Below are 18,912 nucleotides of genomic sequence, written 5' to 3' on the forward strand. Positions count from 1 at the left end.
ACTCCAGGTGCAGGAAACCCCTAGTGAGAGTGTGAGCTGGACTTCACCTCAGGACTGTGCTGGGTGATTCATTCATGGGAGCTGGATGGTAAAACCCTTGGTGCATTTGCTCCCCAGCAAAGGGTCAGGTATTATTGTAAAATTCCCCTTTGCATGAGCTATAGCAGCCCAGGGAGGGAGAAGGGAATTCCCTCTCCAGCCTCCCCTCCTACCCAGCTGCTCCGTCTGTCTCCCCCACCCCATGGAAGAAGGCCTGGCCAGTTGTACTGAACTCACCTCAACGACCCCAGTGCTGTTTATCACCACAGCAAGGGATTCACTTCCACTCAATGTCCAGCACCTCCCACCTTGTGGTTATTCCAGCTTGGCCAGCAAAGGGGGCCCTACTCTTCCGGTTTACATTTTTCCTGGTTGCATCATCTAGTCTTAAGTGCTAGCCTGAGAACAGCATTTCCTAGAGTGTTTAGTTGTTCGCTTGGGGTCTCCTATCTGAGCCAACCTGGCTTGGTGTGTGAGTGCTGAAGCAAGCACAGCAGGAGGTGGCTGCAGATAAGGCCCGAGAACAAACCCTTTGGACAACAATGTGGTTTCCAAACTGGGGAATCCCCACAAAAACTCCTCTCCTTCCCTGGGCCTTGGCTGCTCCATTCTCTATTTATTTCCTTTAGTTTCAAATGATCACCTGGAAGCATGTGCAGTGGCATCTCCACCCCCTGTTCCCTAGTTTCTCTTTCCCTTCCTTGTGGCTTCATGCACTGTTTTTCCCCGTCACAAGTGCCTTGTATCTTTATTTTCCCACTACCGTAGCTGGGACTCCCACACACTATCTCCTTCCCCAAGTCCACACTGGTGCCTATTTATATAGCAGTCCTCTCCCTTAGTCCATATGAGAGCACAGAAGCAGTGGGAAGGGGCTGCTTACTCCTGGAGACAATCATGTTTCTCTCTGAACACCGGCTAGCTGAAAGAGGATATTTGCTGCTCTGGCTGCTCCCATCTTTTTTCAAAGCCCAGCCCAGTGTGGAGGTGAGCCCAAAACCTCTGACATGCCAGCAGGTAAGGCTAATTGCCCAGGATCCTTTGTGATTTAATAGCCAAACCAAGCCCCAGGGGATCTGAGACAGGAAGTGCTGGTTGTGCTCAGACCCTGGTGTGATACTGAAGGGGGCCAATGAAAGTTTAAAACCTGATTTTGAAACTCTTCCCCCAAAACTCTGAGCTCCCCAGCCTAGCAGCCGCCCTTTAATAGCCTAGCTCTTTAATGTCCCCTCCCTTGCACTTTCTTGTATCTGTCTGCTGCAAGGACTTTCAGGCCTTGTCTTCAAGCCTCTCTCCCACCTCGCTTTTGCCTTGTAATCTCTCCCCCATCCCCACCCTCCCTTGGCTATTAGCCTTGTACCCAGCTGCTTTCATTTTGTCACCATGCAATATCGTTATCCCTCATCTTCAACAGTTTCTACCAGACAGGCACTGTTTTGGGCAGCTTATTGGATGCCGTGTGTCTGAGAGAGGCTCTGTACTGCACTTGTATGTATTGGGCCAGGAGATGCTACTTGGACACATCTTGGCAACCTGTATTCTCCGTTCCTCCCCCCTTTCCTGTGACTGATCTCCAGGGTGGCTCCCATTTGGAGACCAGTTGGTGAAACACCAGATCTACAGAATTAGAAAACGGGGGACAGAGCACAGAGAGGAGGAGATCATCTGGGCTCCCGTAATCCATGAGAACGATGGCTTTCTCTCCTCCTTCCACCCATCCAGCTTCTACTCCCAGGCTGTCTTGGCCTGGAGAGCAAAGGAACATTGGCCTGAAATCAAAACTAGTCTCTTCAATGACATTGGAAGCACTAACTATTAGACATCTTTCTTCTTCATGACCAGGCACTAAAGCTGGATACAGCTCCCAGCCAGTCACTCAAGAGAATGACAGACTATTTAAAACAAGGGATGGGAGTCATGGTGCTGCTTCCTGTTTGGTGATCACACACCCTGGCTCTGTCTGTCCTGCTCACTAAGTGATAGGTTGTGGTTAGGGGAGGTGCAATGGATCCCTTGACATATGAGGGAAGATTGTGGCTGCCAGAGGATTGAGGATTCTCATTGTGGGATAAGAAATGACTAAGCAGGTCCAGATGAAAACTATTGTCCCCTCCCTATCCCCTCCGTGAATACGTGCTTCTCTGAGGGCTGTGCTTGTGGGAATAGAACATGGCATCAGTACATGCACCCGACTGCAGCTTAGGCTCTGGGGTGCAACTGGCAGACTCCACCCAGACTCATACTCCTCTACAGCCCAGTGAGTGTGGCACATACCCTTCTTGGTGGAGGGAAAAGGATGATTGGTCAGTGATAATGGTACCTGAGGTCAGCCAATGAACAGTGCTGGACTGAACTCTGACCTAGCAGTTGGGAGCTGCCTTCCTTCCTTTGGGCTCTCATGCCTTATTTTTGTTGCGGGTAGGGAGCAGAGGTGCTGTATGATTCCTTCATTGAGTCTAAGCTGTGATCTGCTGGCCCCAATGTAGGTGCATCTGTGTCACCCAGGCAGGAGGGCATCACCAGCCCAAGCCAAATAACCTTGGGGTTCTCCATGGGCTTCCCTGAACATAACGGTGCCAGCCGCCACTGTATCTCAGAAAGCTGGGTCACAAAAAAACCCTCTACAGCTCTGGAAGAGTTTCCCATTCATTGAACCCTCACTAGGTCAGATTTGTGGTTGGGATACAAACTGTGTGTGAAGGAGCTTAGGCTTTGATTTCAGCCCACCATGGCCAAAGTACTGGACTGAGGGGGGCATGTGCTTGTGTCTGAGGATTTCTAGTACGAATTCCAAAGAGCAGTAAGGTGTGTGGTAGGAGTAGAGCCACGTCTGAAATGAGGTGTGGGCTGAGCTCCTTCACACTCATTGATGGCTTTCCTTGTTTCTCCATAGAGCTCAGTTCAGGTCTCATGCCAAGGTCTTGGCCTCCGCACATTTCCAGAGAAGCCTGGCCATGGGGTTAAGCAGCTCGACCTCTCTGACAACTTCATCCAAAACCTGACGGAAAGCTGCACCTCAGAGTTAGGGCACCTAGAGCACCTGAACCTGCGCTTCAACCAATTGGAAACTGTGTCAGAAATGGCCCTGGCTCATCTAACTCATCTCCACTCTCTCCTCCTAGCTTCAAACCACCTTGATAAGAATTACTTGACCAATGGAAGAGCCTTCAGGTCACTAGGGAGTCTAAAGGTCCTGGACCTTTCTGCAAATAATTTGGACAGTGACATGGCAGCCTGCTACTTCAGCAATCTCACCTCTTTAAAGAAACTGGATCTGTCCTGGAACAGGATGACCAGGCTGCCAGGGGGTATCTTCCAGGGAACTCTAAAGCTGAGGGAGATCAACCTTAACAACAATTACATCACGGAAATAGAGGAAGGAGCTTTTGAGGCTCTGATAGGTCTAAAGATGGTGAATTTAGCCATGAATTCCCTTCACTGTATCTCGGGTTTCAGCCTCACTCAGCTGCAAGTTTTAAATCTCAGCTACAATGCCCTGGAGTTCTTTGTTACAGAGAAGAGAAAGGAAGACTACCTGCTTCAGGTGCTAGATTTGAGTCATAACAAACTGATCTACTTTCCAGAGCTCCCTAAGGTGCATCACCTTACACACTTAAATCTCTCCAATAATGCCATGGTCTCTTTGGCACCAAGTTCCACAAATGTAGCAGAGTTCAGACTGTGGTATGATGAGATGGCAAGACCTAACATATCTTTGAATATTTACAATGCAGCAGCTAGACTGTCAAAGATAACTGACCTCGATCTCAGCAGTAATCTGTTGTATTTGTTCCCAGTTACTTTCCTTCACAATCTGAGCTCCCTCCAGAATCTCAATATGGCTAAGAACTGTCTCCATAATCTAGCTGTGGAATCACCTCCTAGTGGTATTGAAAGCGAGGACCCAGGGATGATGCATGGCAATGCCTTTCTGTCGGTGCGGTCACTTGATCTTCAAGGCAATTCCATTCATTCCTTGCCACATTGGTTTTTTGGTATTCTGCCCAAACTGGAAACAATTGACCTTGGTTCCAACAGCCTCCAGCCGTGTGAGAGCCAGAATGCTAATAAAAGAGAGATTCCAGCCAGAGCTGAAAGAAGTAATTGTACATCCTTCTGTGACATACCTCAGCTGAAATATCTGAGTTTACGTAGGAACAATATTGTGAGACTATATCCCTACATGTTCAACCAAACCTCGTTGATCTCCCTGGATCTGTCTGAGAATGAAGATTTGTTCATGCCAAAAGGAGCTCTGGAGGGTTTGGAATTCTCCTTGCAGAAGCTGTCTCTTAGAGGAAACCAGATGGACAACAACAAGACAAAGTTCCCTTGTCTGAAGATGCTGAAAATCTTGAACTTATCAGACAACAAGTTGAGTCTTTTGCCCTCTGGACTTGTCTGCTCGCCACTGGAAAACCTGGATGTTCGCAATAACAACCTGCAGGCCTTAGAAAAAACTGCCACCATGAAATGGTCCAGCAGCCTCAATCATCTCAACATTGCTGGTAATCCCTTTAGCTGTTGTGCACTGAGCTGGCTGGAAATTCTACAAGCTGCCAGTGTGAGTGTGTTGGATCTGAATGAAACACTGTGCTCTTATCATGACAAGAATAGGAATTTCTCAGCTAAAGTAGCTAACAACCCCACGTGGCTTTGTCCTCATCCGACAGGAAGTAGCTACCTGCTGGTTTTGGTGGTGGTGATCATCCTCTGCTTTCTGTTTCTAAGCTATGGGATATGCTGTCTTCTGAAAAAGAGTCAGAAGCTGGCAAAGTATCTGGGATTCAGAAACAACATGGTGGACCCCATTCCTTATCATTCAAATAAGGAAAAGAGAACTGAACAGATCACAACAGACAGTGTTACAAAAGTATAAGACAGGAAAGGGAGAATAATATTTATTGCATTTTAGGCATCTGCCCCTCAGTGATATATTAAGGGCTTCACAAAAAAAGACAAAACATTTATAAGAGCTCAAAATCAAATCAATATGTGCTCCCTCTTGATGCAAGCAGCCTAGAGACATACAGCAACCTCCACGGGCCATCTCTCCATACTGCTTTTTTTTGTGTAAGGGATAACTGCTCATAGTGGGAGACTTAGAAATGTTATTGTGTTTAGAAAGAATTTCCTGGTGGGTTTCCTGTCCTGTCCTCCCTCTCCTGCTTGTTCCACAGCTAACCCCATCCTCTTCTGTTTGTGAGAAGATAGTTATCTTCACAGCAGCAGAATGGTTATTCAACTGTTGTTCAGCATTTTCCAGCAGTTGTCACCTGCCCTTTCAGTAGGCAAACTAAATACTTGTTAGCTGGCAACCTAGTTGACAAGTAATCTTGTAGTGTTGACAAACACTTAGTGTACTCTACTGTAAAGACCCAAAACGCAACAGCTTACAGTAACAAAACACGGCTTTGTGAGGGAGAGGGAGAAGATGATTTCTGTAGAATCCCAGTATATTGTTTTTAAAAGGTGACACTCCCCTTTGTTGACACTCCCATCTCTTGAACTTTCATCCAAACCGTTGTGCTGAGTTGATACTTCCAAGAAGTGGCTCTGAGCAGTGCACATTGTGCCTGAGGGCAGCTTGCCATGTTCTTGGCCATCATGATAGGAATGAATCTACCTCAACAAGAATCCAAGTTGAAAATTCTCAGCCTCTGTCTGATGTTTAGCCAAAAGTCCTTAAGTTTTTCAGTCTGCTTCCAGGTAGATGGACATCCTCCTGCTTGACATCCTCAGAGTTTGAACTAGAACAACCAAGCCACGATTTCTGAATTATCATAAACCTGCAGTGGCTGTGACAGGCTGACATCTCCCAGAATGACAGGACAGTGCAGTGGAGCTGTCTAGCTCCAGGGAAAGCTGGGCCCCTTGAACCACAGAAGCCAACAAGACAACCAGCTCCTGGTCCCAGCTCTAACCAGTTAAAACTCTCACCTTTGGTGCTCACACTCCCCAGATAATCTGCATCTGCTCTTGTAAATCAATTGCTGAGTCCTGCAAGTAATAAAATGTGCTGAACCGGGCCACGTCAGCAGGGGACTCTGATCCTGTGGTACTGGGAGTGCGGCTCTCTAGCTGCCAGGTTACTCCTTCCTGGATTCACAAAACCAGAGAGGAACCCTTAGCTAAGCACCTCATTAGCATATGGATGTTCTGCTTAAGCTCAGACACCTTCATTCTCCACCCTGTCACTGCCAGGACTGCTGTGGAAAAAAAACCAGTGCTTTTCAGGTTTCCTCAGTTATATAGTCTTTGTCACCCCAGCCAGCCTGGCACTGAGTGTGGCCCCCAGGAATGTTTGCATGTCAAGCTCTATACATGTCTGTTGCTGGAGTACTGGAGAGTGAATGGGGTTTGGAAAAAGGTTTAAATTATACATGAATTATCATTAAATGGTTTATTGTAAAATAAAGGACATTTTGCTCTAAAGAAGATGCCACTCCACTACCTCCACCACCGGCATTGTTTCTGTACTTCTATGACTACTGCCTTATGTGCCATAACAAACAAACAACTTTCCTAATGAATGGGAATCTATGCCTGTCGCATTTGATGGAGCTGAACCCATACTTCCATGTTCTGCTTAGACTCTTTCTAATACAGCTTGGTAGTGTGGTCAAGACAGGCCATGGGAGTATGCTGTTCTCTGCGCCACTGTGCTTCCCTCCTTCCCCACCAGGCTCTGTTGTTGTATGTGGATTTGTCCATCTCATTTAGAATTAAAGTTCCTTAGGACAGGTATGTATTTTCTTATTTGTCTGTAGAGCACTGTGCTCACACCACTGGTGCTATATAAGTAATCATAACAAACCAGGCTTCTGGCTTCTCCCAAGAGTTGTGATTATCATGCAAGAAAAGATATTGGAGAGGGGGCTGGATGTCCTCTGCATATCAAGGTCATGGTTACTTCAGAGGGTGTTTCATGCTAGACAAAGCCCCTGGTGTAGGTGCTGTTGATTTTTGACAGGTGTTTCTGAAGTTGTAAATGTGCATTTTAGGTGACCTCTTGGTTAGTAATGTTCCTAGGCTGTACTTTCCATGCATTTCACAGTATGCTGACTTGGCATTCACAGGCTTTATTCATCGTCACTTACCTCTGCCCCTGTGCAGAAGACTTCAGTGTTCTACTTTCTATGCACTCTAAACCAGGACAGCCTGCGGTGAGAGCTTTGTTAGTAATTCACTTGGTATCCAAGAGCCATATCTGCTGGCAATGTAAACTGGCACCTTCACATTTAATATGATAGGGCAGCCCAGGGGTCTACAGATCCCAGTATTTCAATCTGAGTGGATGGTCACTTGAGTTTAAGCTGGAACCTTGCTGCTGTGTCCCTCTAATCTTCATCAGACATACCGCTGTATTAAAGGTGACTGTAGCTGCAAACACATGCAAAAGTCTGGGTGCTGCCTTTGCGCCCAAAGTTGCACTTTAAAATCTCCACCCTGCTCCAGTCCTCACAAAGATGCAAGAAGCAGCTCCCAAAGGCTTGAGATTCCTTGTTCTCTGTTGCTCAGTTTGCCACCCACAGCATCTAAGGGGAGGATGGGGAGGGAGGAATGTTTTCCCATAAGCCCTAGCGCTTATGTAGTGCAGTGGCCATTGAAGTTTTCACAGATATTACAGCTGTGTCTTCACTAGGCAAAAGGTGTGTTCTTAACTTAAGTTAATGAGCATAAAGTAAAATCCTAGTGAAGACAAGGCAGTTGTACTATTAATGCCTGTGAACAGGTCAAGGTAAACTCAAGGCTCTCTCATAATCTGTAACTCAGCCTAATAGCTCATGTGAAACCACAAACTGTCTTATCTTCACTAGGATTTTATCCCATGTTAGTTAACTCGAGTTGAGAACACACCTTTTTTCCTCATGAAGACAAGGCCTAAGTGAGCCTCCCGTCCCATGCAGCAGGTAAGGGAGGGTGGTACAGGAGGCTGAGTAACTGAGGTGAGTGGGAGGCTTTAAACTCTTACACTGTGTTCTTTGCATAAAAAGCTCATCAACCTTAAGCTTTTCCTTTAATTTCACCCTGTTTCTCCCCCTGAGGGAGATTCTTTCCCTTCCCCCCTTCCCGAAGGAGGTTTTCTAATTGTTTCTAGGTAGGGTGATGCTTGTTCTGTGCATTAGGGATAGAAAAACCTGCCATACCAGGCATCTGCTCTCCCTTCTCACAGTTCAGTGGGCCCCCTGGGTGTCCTATATATGGGAGAGGGACTGTATTTCCTTCTCATTTACACTGCCATCTATTGCTGCAGCCCCTGCTGCCAGTCCTTTCCACTATCTCTTGATACCACTGCTTGTTCTGTATGATTCAGCAAAACTCCCCTGACAGCTATTTCTAATTAGAGGCGCTGGGTTTTTTGCTCAGGCACTTCCTTCCTCTGTGATGGGGCTCAGTTGGGACTAGAACCTGCCCCAGCACATCCACTGCAGAGTCTCAGTGGGAGGGAGATTTCCTCACTGGAAAGTGACAGGAAGACAATTTGCAAAGTCTCTCCTGCACTGCAATCTCCTTTTAGAATCTCCCTCCTGATGTGTCTGAAATCTCCCTGGTTCACACTGTCCCAGCCTGACAGCCCAGGAACAGCAGATGCAAAACTGTTCTCTTTACATTAGCATGTGTTCCCTAACTGGATCCTACCTGCTGAGCTTCCGTTAAAGGAGGTGGGCAGGAGCCAGGAGAGGAGACCGGCCAGGTGACCCTACTATGGATTGTGCTGCTGCAGGCAGGCGTGGTCCAGGGACATGCACAGCAATGGCTTTGCAACAGTGTTCCAAACCTGGCACTACAAACTGCTCTAGCCTCCAGCTAGTGCTGGGGACAATCCCCCAGCTGGGTCCTTCCGTGCCAGCCTATGGGAGGAGGCGTTGCCGTTGCAGTAATCTGGGTGAGTTTATTGTTCAGGGCTATAATTGGGCTGTCTGAGTTAGTCCCTATGTGAGTTCACCTGAGAAGGGCCAGTTCTGGCAGGTCACTGCCTCCCATGGCCCACTTCTTAGTATCTTTTCTGTGGTGAAGCCATGAGATCAGCCAGCAAACCAGAAAGAGGAAGAAGGCCCAGCCCTGAGGGAGAGGTAACCCCTCCCTCCTGGAATGTTTGCCTACAGTTTCTTCTGCCCTGGGTCACCTATCCCCTCAGCAGAAAGCTCTGGGAGGGGGAAGCGGGTACTTTCCCCTAGTGTGAGGCAAAGTGTATGCAGACCCCATCCCCAAAGGATTTGGCTGGACTAGATCAGTGACGGGAGCTGCCTCACTCCTGAATGGTGGGAGGAATGGAAGAGCGGGGATGTCACCACCACATGACAGCCTAACACTGCTAGAGTGTTGGTGGCTTTACGTCATTGCAACACTGAATCATCAGCTATTGTAATGTCACAGCACAAGATACTCATCAAATACCACCGCCACCAGCCTCCCTCTGGTCACCAAGAGGTAGGGGCTCTCTCTTCGCTCCATCCCTTTTTCCCTTCTGGCTGCTGGATGGGAGAAGAATTCTTAGCAAAACACCTCTTTTTCCCCACTTCTGCTTGGGCAACAGCTTCCACTGTACAGGGCTCTTTGCTCAGCTCTCCCCATTGCCTCGTGTAAAGCAGCACAAGGATGTTGGCATCTGTGACCTGTACTTGGTGAGAAGCACCAAGCCAGCCCGGGGTGAGTGCCAGAGTAATGCAGGGCCCTGAAGGACACGCAAAAAGGTTAAATCAGCACAGCTTAAGGGCTCCTGACTCCAATAGTTGTCCTTTTTCCATCACCCTTTGTGCTGGTCTTCCTATCCATTCCAATTTTAATTTGTCTGCTAAGATTTCATAAGAGCTATTATCAAATACTTTGATGAACACAGCTCTATAAGCCTATCACAGAAGCAATCAAGTTGCTCTACCAAAATCTCTTGGTAGCCTCTTTGATGCTGTTTAGTTAATGCTCACAGTTCCCTTAATGTCCGCATGTTTCGTGACCTTTTCCTCTCACTATTTCCTCCATCATTCACTCAGGATGGCGGTTACAGAGAACTGCCCAGCATACAAAAGTTGCACCGGTTTAACAAGCTGTGATGTGGCACTGATTTAATGGAATGGGTGCAGCTTCTATGCACAGACAAGCCCAGTGACAGGTTGCAGGTTGCCTGGATCCCTCTGTTGTCCTTCCTACAGGATCTCACTGCTCACTGCTACAGTCTGTCAGCTGACTCCCTAAGAGACATGTTATCCAGGCTGTCTGGTTTGGATATAGTCACATTGTCCAAGTGTTCCCTTCCCTGCTCTTTATCCATTTATACAGGATCTTCCTCCCCTCCACACATGACACAATGACCAGTCACAAGAACAGCATCAGCCACTCTGGTGGGTTGCAGTGGTTACTGTGGCTCCATTTCACTTTCTCCATGACATGCCCCTCTTCCCCAATACCTTTGTGTAGAGTCTCCTTAGGAAAGTGAAACCTTCCTCCACAGCTGGGAAATCCCCTCTCGGGATGGTGTGTGACATGGAAGTGGGCTGGGTAATTTTAGCACTTACCCTTTGTTTGTTCTCTGGCTCAGGTTGGAAAGAGGAACTGACCTCAAATGAAGAATTGTGTTTGTTTTAAGAGGCAGGGCCCAAGCATAATTTTTTTAGGCCCAGTACAATCTTGCAACATGGGCCCCCTCCTACACACATACCACAATCCCACATCCCATACATATCATCTCATGACCCATGAAAAAATGTTTCCTCGTGGTAATGGGGGTTGCAGCCTGGGCCAGGCCCCCCAGGGCCTCCCAGCCCCGGTAAAGTGTACTCTCTCCCCCCCACATCTGAGGGCCCTGTTAAAAGGAAGCCCTTGTTTGTGGGCCAGGCCCATCATTGCAAGACATCCATAAAGGGGGAGATGCACAAAGTCTCCTTTTTAGGAGACACCATGTCCCTATGGCCTGAGCTTAGGAACAGCTCAGCAGCTGAACTGAACCAGCAGCTTCTGAATTCTAACCCTGATGCTGACACTGGCTTGTATGGGAGCTAGCGATTTACCCTGATTCCATTATTTGTCCCATTAGTGAGTCAGGGATGGTAACAGTGATCTTCAGTGTATGCCACTGAACAGGCAACATTTGCCAATGGCTCCGCACAGTTATCAGTGACTACACTTACTTCCAAGCCTATGAAAATCTGTTCTGTCTAGCTATCGCTGTTTGGTGTCTCTTGGCAAATGTTGCCCCTAATGGCAACCACTGGGTCCCCCAGGGCAAATGTGACGGTGAATTAGCTAATGTTAGTGCAGTACTGTGCAAGTGCTTAGCTGCAATATTCCTTCTTTCTCTCTTAACGGGAGGGGGCTCAGAGCCACATTCTACACCCTGCTCCATTTTATTCTTAATTCCCAGCACATTGATGGCTTCATCAGCTGGAAGAGCTTCCCAGCAGAACCTCAACCTCCTTTGTTCACCTTGTGCAAACAACTTTGAAGAGTTCTCCTAGCCAATGAAGCTTCCTGATCGTAATAACTAAACTCATCCTGTGTCTGTCTGTGCCATACTGTGCATGTACCCACAGGGCTGCCACGCTGTAAATTATTCCAGGAGAGGATCCTGTTCTTCGTTTGGGACAATTCACTCCCTGGACAATGCCTTGTAAAATAAATAACAAACCACGGTGCCCCCATTTGGGTTACTGGTGGCTTTTGCTACTGGCTACTTATGGCCTCTATTAAAATCCATCATCTAGCTCTTCCTGTAACATATATCACCTCCTCATTGCCACTTCTGCTTCTTGCCAAGCTTCTCTTCCATCGCCATCAACCACTGGGCAGGTGGGCAAAGCCAAAGGCACCAGGCTGCCTTGTCTTCTGCTGGACCTTTTGATCCAATCAAGACAAAACAGTGAAATGTTGCTCCTTTGACCTGGTAAGAAGTTTGTTCATTTGTGGGCAGGCCTGTGACTCTAGAATTGCCTGTGGAATTGGTGAGATTCTGAGACGCATTTGATCACAAGCAGAATGATCAGGTGTTAACATGCAGCAAAACCTCACTCCGGTCTCAGCGGAGAGGAGCAAATGTTTTTACCCAATTTGATGTTACTGCGTTGTTGGCTTCACTAAGGTCAGTGGTCAGACAGACAAAACTGCTGCATGCTGGTTGCTTCAAGCCTCTGGTGTACTACTTACCCTTAGTAACACTGACAGTGGGGCTGGCTCCTCAGTGTCAGATACTTAGATACCTGGATAGCTCACCCACCAACTCTCCTTTCCCCTCTCCCTTTCAAACTATACTGGCTTTGACATTTGAGTGCTTTGGGATTTTAGTAGATTTGCCAATGACTTGATTTTAGATTCTTCAATTTGCCAAGTTGCCAGTATAAAGTACCAGCCATACCCAAGGCTGTCTGGATGAACTGAAACCAAAAAAACCAATGATTGGGTGTATCTGTACCAGGATACGTCAAACAGGTATCAATCCAGGGCAGTGGGACACAGAATACTAGTCTGGAGGTCTCTCGCTGACAGTTGGATGACAAGCACTAGCTGGCTAAGGCAGTTTGTACCAAAGCCATGCAGAGGATGACTCCCAGAATAGATTCTTTGCCCACTCCTTGGAAGAGACAAACTGGATTGGGGTACTTGTGCCCCCTGGAAGGGACATTGGGTTCAGTACCATGTTAGGGACAGAATCACCTGAATTGAAAAAGGGGTTTAAACATGTCTTAGTTGTACTGAGATTGGTCTTATGTATAGAGCATGTTCAGATCCTCAAATGCAGGGAACTATCCAATGCTCTTTTGTAGACACAGTCTTATTTCTGTGCCTCCTGGAATGGGCTCTGAACAGGAGTCCTGCCTCCAGTTTTAATGCACCCACTAAAAAAATTATTTGATGCCATAAGTTGCAATCTGCCATTGCCAGCGCTGAATGCAGGACTGCAGTGAAAATGGGAAGGCCCAGTCAATGGGTACCAACTGGACTCTCATTTTGCCTTTATTGATGTTCCACAGATCACAGTACAGAACATCTAGGAAACCTGGGTAAGTGACTGTCCCCCTCTAGATGATACCCTCACCTTGTGTTTTCATATGGCCTCTGAGACTGTGACTGTAGAGTGTTCTTAGGAGCTAACTGATTCATAATTGAAGATAATGAGCCACTATGCTGGTACCTGGTTCTGTAGTCAGTTTGGGCTGGGGTTCTGGAGCTAGGCCAAATCAGGACTGGAATTTGGTTGTAGATTCAACAGCACCAAATTTTGGTGAGCTGTTGTCATGAGATTTCTGCTGTCTTGAGCCAAGCCTGTCCAAACCCACCTGTTCTCTCACTAGTTCAATCATCTCCAAGCCAGAACTGAAAAAAAATCACACCTGGAATCCTGACCAGATGCAACTGGTGCCTATCCTGGGCATTCTTGCCTGTGGGAATTGAGCTCTGAGCATCTGGCCCCTGGACAGAAGGATGTGCAGTTACACTGACCTGCCACAGACACCAGGCCAGGCTGCCTGTCTGGGATACAGGCCGCCCCACTGCCTGAGGCCAGGAGCCCATCTGTTCTGATGACAATGTGGTCTGGAGCAGCTACTCCTCAGGTCACCAGTTCAGGCTTTACAGCCTCATTGAAAGGGAGATGGGGAGAGGTTTATGGTGGTCATAAAGGTGGAGTGAATGAGAGAATAGAAAAGGGGGGGAAGCTGAGGGGGAGACCATGGTTGGAGGGGAGAAGGAACTGCTCTCACTGCACTGCCCTTCCCCCATTAGTTGGGGAAGCAGGGCAGTGGAAGAGATTTGTAATATTTGATTGTGGGGTGGAGAGAGGGTCCTCACCTGGAGTAGGAAGCAGAGGGCCAAGAGCATGGGAGAGGGGGTCTCACAAATACATAGGAGTCAATTGTACTAATTGTTAGCAAATGTCATGCTGTGAAGAGAGACAAATCAGCCAAAGGGTCTCTCCAGAGAGTGGGTATAGCCCAGGCAGCTGCAGTGCAAACTTCCCATGCTCACCTCACCAACGTGCCTCAGGATGAAATGCATGGTTGAAACCTTATCATGTGGAAAGTCTGGGGCAGCATAAGGGGACAGCAGGGGAAGGAAGGTGCTGCACAGCAGGAGAATCTCAGTGGGGTCCTGCTTGTATATCCCAGGAGCTCAGCCAGAGGGAACCACCTCCCACAGAGAACCAGAGCCCTGAGGCAGCCTTGGCGTAATTCCTGGCAGTGGTGGAGAGGGGTAGTCTCATCGTCATAAAGAACAGGACATGTACAACAGGAAACAATTATCTCAACAGCAGCTTGCAATAGTCCCAGCGTTCTCCACCCAGCTCAGTTATTCCTTATTAATCGAAAGTCTCCTCACACCATCCCTTCTATTTAAAGATGTGGGCCGTTGTCATTTGCCTCCCAAAAGCAGCTACCACTCAGAGACACATGACAGAGCAGCACCTTCCCAGCAGGCTCTGTGATGGGCTTCCTGAGCCATGGGAAGCCATGACCTCATCCCTATATCTCTGAGCTCTTTGTGCTCCTGGCAAAGTGTGAGGTTGCAGACCCTACTGAACACTTCAGAAGCAGGCGTGAGAAGAATTCTTGGCATCCACAGGGAGGGAGCAGGAGTCTCATCAGGGTGAGACAGGAAGGAAACTCCCCAAAGCCTCCAGGAAAGTAGCACTTAGGATTCTAAATGGCAGGTGACTCACCCTCAGCAGCATGTATTGTGCCTGCTCCTTGGTTTATGTGGTTCTCAGAGAAACTCCACGGGAGCTTTATGATGAGAAATGGGTTTGACTATCCTGGCCTTTCTGCAAAGGAACAGGGCGCCAGAGGGCCCCAACACCTTCCTGCAGCATAAGGCTCCAACCAATACAAACACCAAGTGCAGGTCCTGGCAGACAACTTCAGGATGTTCCTAAACACCCTCAGCCCAAGAAGATCCATACAGACTCCTCCTGTTCCCTAACACCGAACATGCTAATGTGGGAGCTGTTGGTACTTCTCAGTCCACTTCCTCGTGACAGGTGTCCTCACTGATGAAGCCCTCCACAATTGGCACTTACGTGGCCTTGTTGCACCTCAGCAGACAGCCCCTAGCAGCAGGAAATCCATGCGTTTCATCTGAAACCAGCCACTGAATTTCATCACAGATGAGACCATGCACATTTCATGGCCTTGGAAGAGGCAAGAGGAGTTGCCGCCCTTCTGAGGGTGACATATAAGATAATTAGCCATGTAGAAGAGGCTGAGGTGCATGGAATGTGTCCAGAGTAATAGGGCAACCCAGGCACTATAGTATTACCAGGCTCTCTGAACTCCACTTCGTTCTGTCCAGATTAGGAAATGCACAGGGATGCGACAGCTCACAGCTTTCCCTCAACTGTTACCTTCCAGGGCCTTACATCAGGGCTTCCTTCATAGGTGAACTTTTCTACATTGCTGAGTAAGGTTTCACTCCCTCTAACAGGAAAATGTGGCCAGCAATCACATACAGCCATTGGCAACATAGCCAATGCCTTAATCTTTCATAAGGAAGAGCAACCAATGGCTGGTCCTTTCCCATTGGGCTATATCTTGATCCAAACAGCCAGGTGGTGGAGGGAGAAGAAAGGATGAACTGATGGAACAAATGAGAACAGAAGTAAAGGATTGGCAGGAGCAGAGGCTGCACTGATGTATGTGCTGGAGCTCCACCTAAGTCAATGACTTCGGTTACTCAGTAAGTAGCAGGAGACCAGAGACAATACCAGCCTGAAAATCACAGCCATAATAGCTGACTTCTCTCTTTATCTTCCCCATTCTGTTTCTTCTCTCTTCCTGGCCATCATCTGGAGCAAGGGATGGCAATGAATCTGTCCTGCTGTAGCTGAGACAGCGCTTTATGTCACTGTTGTATCTGATGCTAGTTTTGTAGTGTTCCCACTAGAGAGGAGCCAGGCAAGTAGAGAAGGGAAGGCAGGAGAAGGTGGCCACTGCTACTTCATTTGTTCAGATGCTTCACTGAAAAACATATGGATTTAAAAAATAAATAGGCAGCTTAGCCCTCACTTCTGATCCAGTGCATGTGCATGAAATGTACACACTGCTATACAGGACAGGTCAAATCCTTCAGCCAGATCCAGCACACTGCATGGCACTACTTTCTCTTCCAAATGTGCAACATGAACCTACTTTCACTAGCAGGAAATCCCCGCCTCCCACTCCTGCCCCCCCAACTTAGAGATGCTCAGGGAGGATTTTCCAAATCCCTACTGCACAGGAAGTGAAAAGGCCATTCGCACCCTGATACGGAGCACTCAGCCTTCTGTTTCGAGCTTCAACCCCAAAGCAAGATACTGGCAATATTCTGTCTGAGAACACATGGTAAATGGAAACTGGATCTGTCTTGTGCTCGGCTCTGAGGTGCAGAGCTGGATCAGACTCCTCCTCCTCCTGGTCCACAGTGATGCAGAAATCCATATGCAGGACGGTGTCCATTGGTCTCCATATGAAGGGGTCCCTGCAGCGACATCCCAGCTGTGCCTTTGTCGGGCAACCTTGTGAAACAGCTTTCCTCCCTTTTACTCTCCCATACCTCTCCTGGTCTTTTCTCCCCCTCTCTGCTGAAAAGTCATTCCACAATTTACTAGGGTTTGCTGAAGAGCTCCATGGTTCAAAACCTAATAATCAGGGAGAGCCCAGGAGCAGGAAGGCTAATGGGATGGAAATCAGCTGATTCTAGCAATAATACAGTATCAGATTTTCTCTCTTTAAGACCCTTTTATCTCCCTCTGGGATTTGGGACTGACCTCATCCCCTCCCCAGTAGGTAAATTCCTCATGGACTATTGCTCAGACACAAAGCACTAAATGCTTTTTCATCCCAGGGAAGTAACGAGAAGGTCAGCAATTCAAGCTGTATCATCATTTTATTTCACATGAGGGCAAGTCAAAGAGAGGTCAGGGGGAGAGTTAACTAGCCATCTAAATATGGCCAGCAAAGGGAAAGTCCCTTCTATTTAAAGCAGTGATCACACAACAAGGGGGAAGAGTGGAAAAGCCCATGGCAAAGGTCTTATAACTGGGAATATTTCCAAAATAAATTAGGGTTTGATTTCAAAAGGCTGCTGGCTCCATCACAGCCCATCTGTTCCAGTGGGAATCTCTCCCCTCAGCATCAAACAAATCCACTGCAGCCAGTATAGAATCCACATGGCATTTCAGACATGTAGTTTGGAAAATCAGGCAAGAAGCCATGGAACATAGTAAGAACTGTCCCCAGACTTTCCAAAAGGAAGATGGCTGATCCAGTGCATGTGCATGAAATGTACACACTGCTATTGGGCACCTTTTGGGGAGATCTCCTCTCCACTGCATATTCCCACTGCACTCCACAGTATATTTTTTTCCTCAGAGACCTTGCTAGATCAAATCTCAGCCTTGGAAGATGCTTGCCAGCACTGCCCGCTAGATTCATGAGTTACCACGTCCTCCGCGGCAGAAAGACACCAATCTAACTAGTGGTTGAGGTCCATTTGGCCGAGAGGAATCTCCTTTTTTTTGTCTCCCCAATTATTGGAGGGGAAGACTCTTGTAGGCCTTTTCAGAGGTGTTCTTAACCCAAGTAAACACTGTTTTTGCAGTGAAGACAAGGTTTTGGAGGCAGTCAGAATGTTGACATCACTTTCTGCCACATCCATCCATCGCTATTTTTGCTATTGCAAAATTTTTGCCAGCTGTGGCCTTGTTCTTCCCATGAAATATGCATGCCAACAATACCTGCCCTTCAAGCTGGAGGCTCAATTATGCTAATTCCCTGTTCACAGGGTTTCCAGCAGCTCATTCAAAGTGCAACAGCTGGGGCAGAAAGATAGGGAGGGGGATTCACCCCCTCCGCATGACATCTACTCACTTCAGTCCTCCCAGCTTTTAAAGCACACTTTCAAACTGTTCGCATCATAGGTATTTTTAAACACGGTCACTGCTATCCTTTAAGGAATGTCGTCACTGCACAGTTAACCTGCATGATTGGCCTCTGGGTTGGGTTAGCCTCGCCTGGGTGTGAGCAGCCACACTGCAAAGCCCCACCCGAGTCCCTGGTGCTGTACTCAACGTGTGTGTCGCCAGGACTTCTGAACACAGAGGCACATCCCATTGTTCTTTGTGCTGCAGTAAACTGAGTCACTCCACAATTCCTTCTCAGTGAATTGTGGGATAATTTGCCTGTCCTTCAGGGCACATGGGGCTGAGGGAACTGTGGGGAGGCATCAGAGAACTATCAGCCCTCAAGTAGGTTAGCCTGCATTTTCACTGCAAAGTGGGTGGACCACCAGCTTGAGTGACAATGGCACCTCAGCTCTAGCCTACAGCCAGCTAACCTGGTTTGAACACACCACCAAACTTGGGTGAGGGGTCTTTTGTGTGCACAAGTGGAGGTTAGGGGCAGCACCTGGATAAGAACCCAAGTTAACTCTGCCTTGAAGACATACCTTCATTTATAGTCTCCCCACCTCTTTTTAAAAAATTTTTGGTCTTGCTAAATTCCCTGGGTTTTATATGCATGGTTTTACTCGGTTGTGTACATTGCTCAGCAGGGCCCCAATCACTGTAGCAGTGCAGTTCAAGATGCTGCTTCTGATCCACTGTGGTGTGGGATCTGCCCTGATCCCCATACACTAGTGCTATGACTCAGATCACCTGAAGTGCTTGAGCTGTCACTCTTTCAGTGTGAACTTTGGGATACTGGAGGCAGGAGGGTATGTGGGGTGCCAAGTTCTGGAACTCAATCCATCAGAGCTTGCACTACATTGCTTTGGTCAAGCATTTGCCTGTCTGGATACTTGCTGGTTTTATTTATGACTGGCATGGGCCAGTCCAGAAGGAAAGGGTTGCATTTTGCTGCGAGACTAAATGCAGCATCATGCTAAGTTATATCATGCTGTGGGCAGATG

At 47.8% G+C, this 18,912-nt stretch overlaps 1 protein-coding gene across 1 annotated transcript; it reads left to right on the forward strand.

Moving 5' to 3' along the window:
- Positions 1–936: 936 nt before the first annotated feature.
- LOC137153962 (transforming growth factor beta activator LRRC32-like) lies at positions 937–4,918 on the forward strand. The gene is made up of 2 exons (XM_067549736.1): positions 937–1,056; positions 2,933–4,918. The coding sequence occupies exons 1-2, from the start codon at positions 937–939 to the stop codon at positions 4,916–4,918; spliced, it is 2,106 nt and encodes a 701-aa protein (XP_067405837.1).
- Positions 4,919–18,912: the final 13,994 nt, after the last annotated feature.

This window comes from Emydura macquarii, unplaced genomic scaffold (genome assembly GCF_026122565.2).
Source record: "Emydura macquarii macquarii isolate MOO-44397 ecotype Brisbane River unplaced genomic scaffold, CSIRO-AGI_Emac_v2 contig_1253, whole genome shotgun sequence".
Taxonomy (NCBI): domain Eukaryota; kingdom Metazoa; phylum Chordata; order Testudines; family Chelidae; genus Emydura; species Emydura macquarii.

What these genes read in the sequence shown, in the direction of transcription:
- LOC137153962 (XM_067549736.1), top strand. Translation starts at nt 937, where the DNA reads ATGTTTCTCTCTGAACACCGGCTAGCTGAAAGAGGATATTTGCTGCTC. An exon ending in AACCTCTGACATGCCAGCAG is followed by an intron (nt 1,057 to 2,932) that starts GTAAGGCTAATT and finishes GTTTCTCCATAG; the next exon opens with AGCTCAGTTCAGGTCTCATG.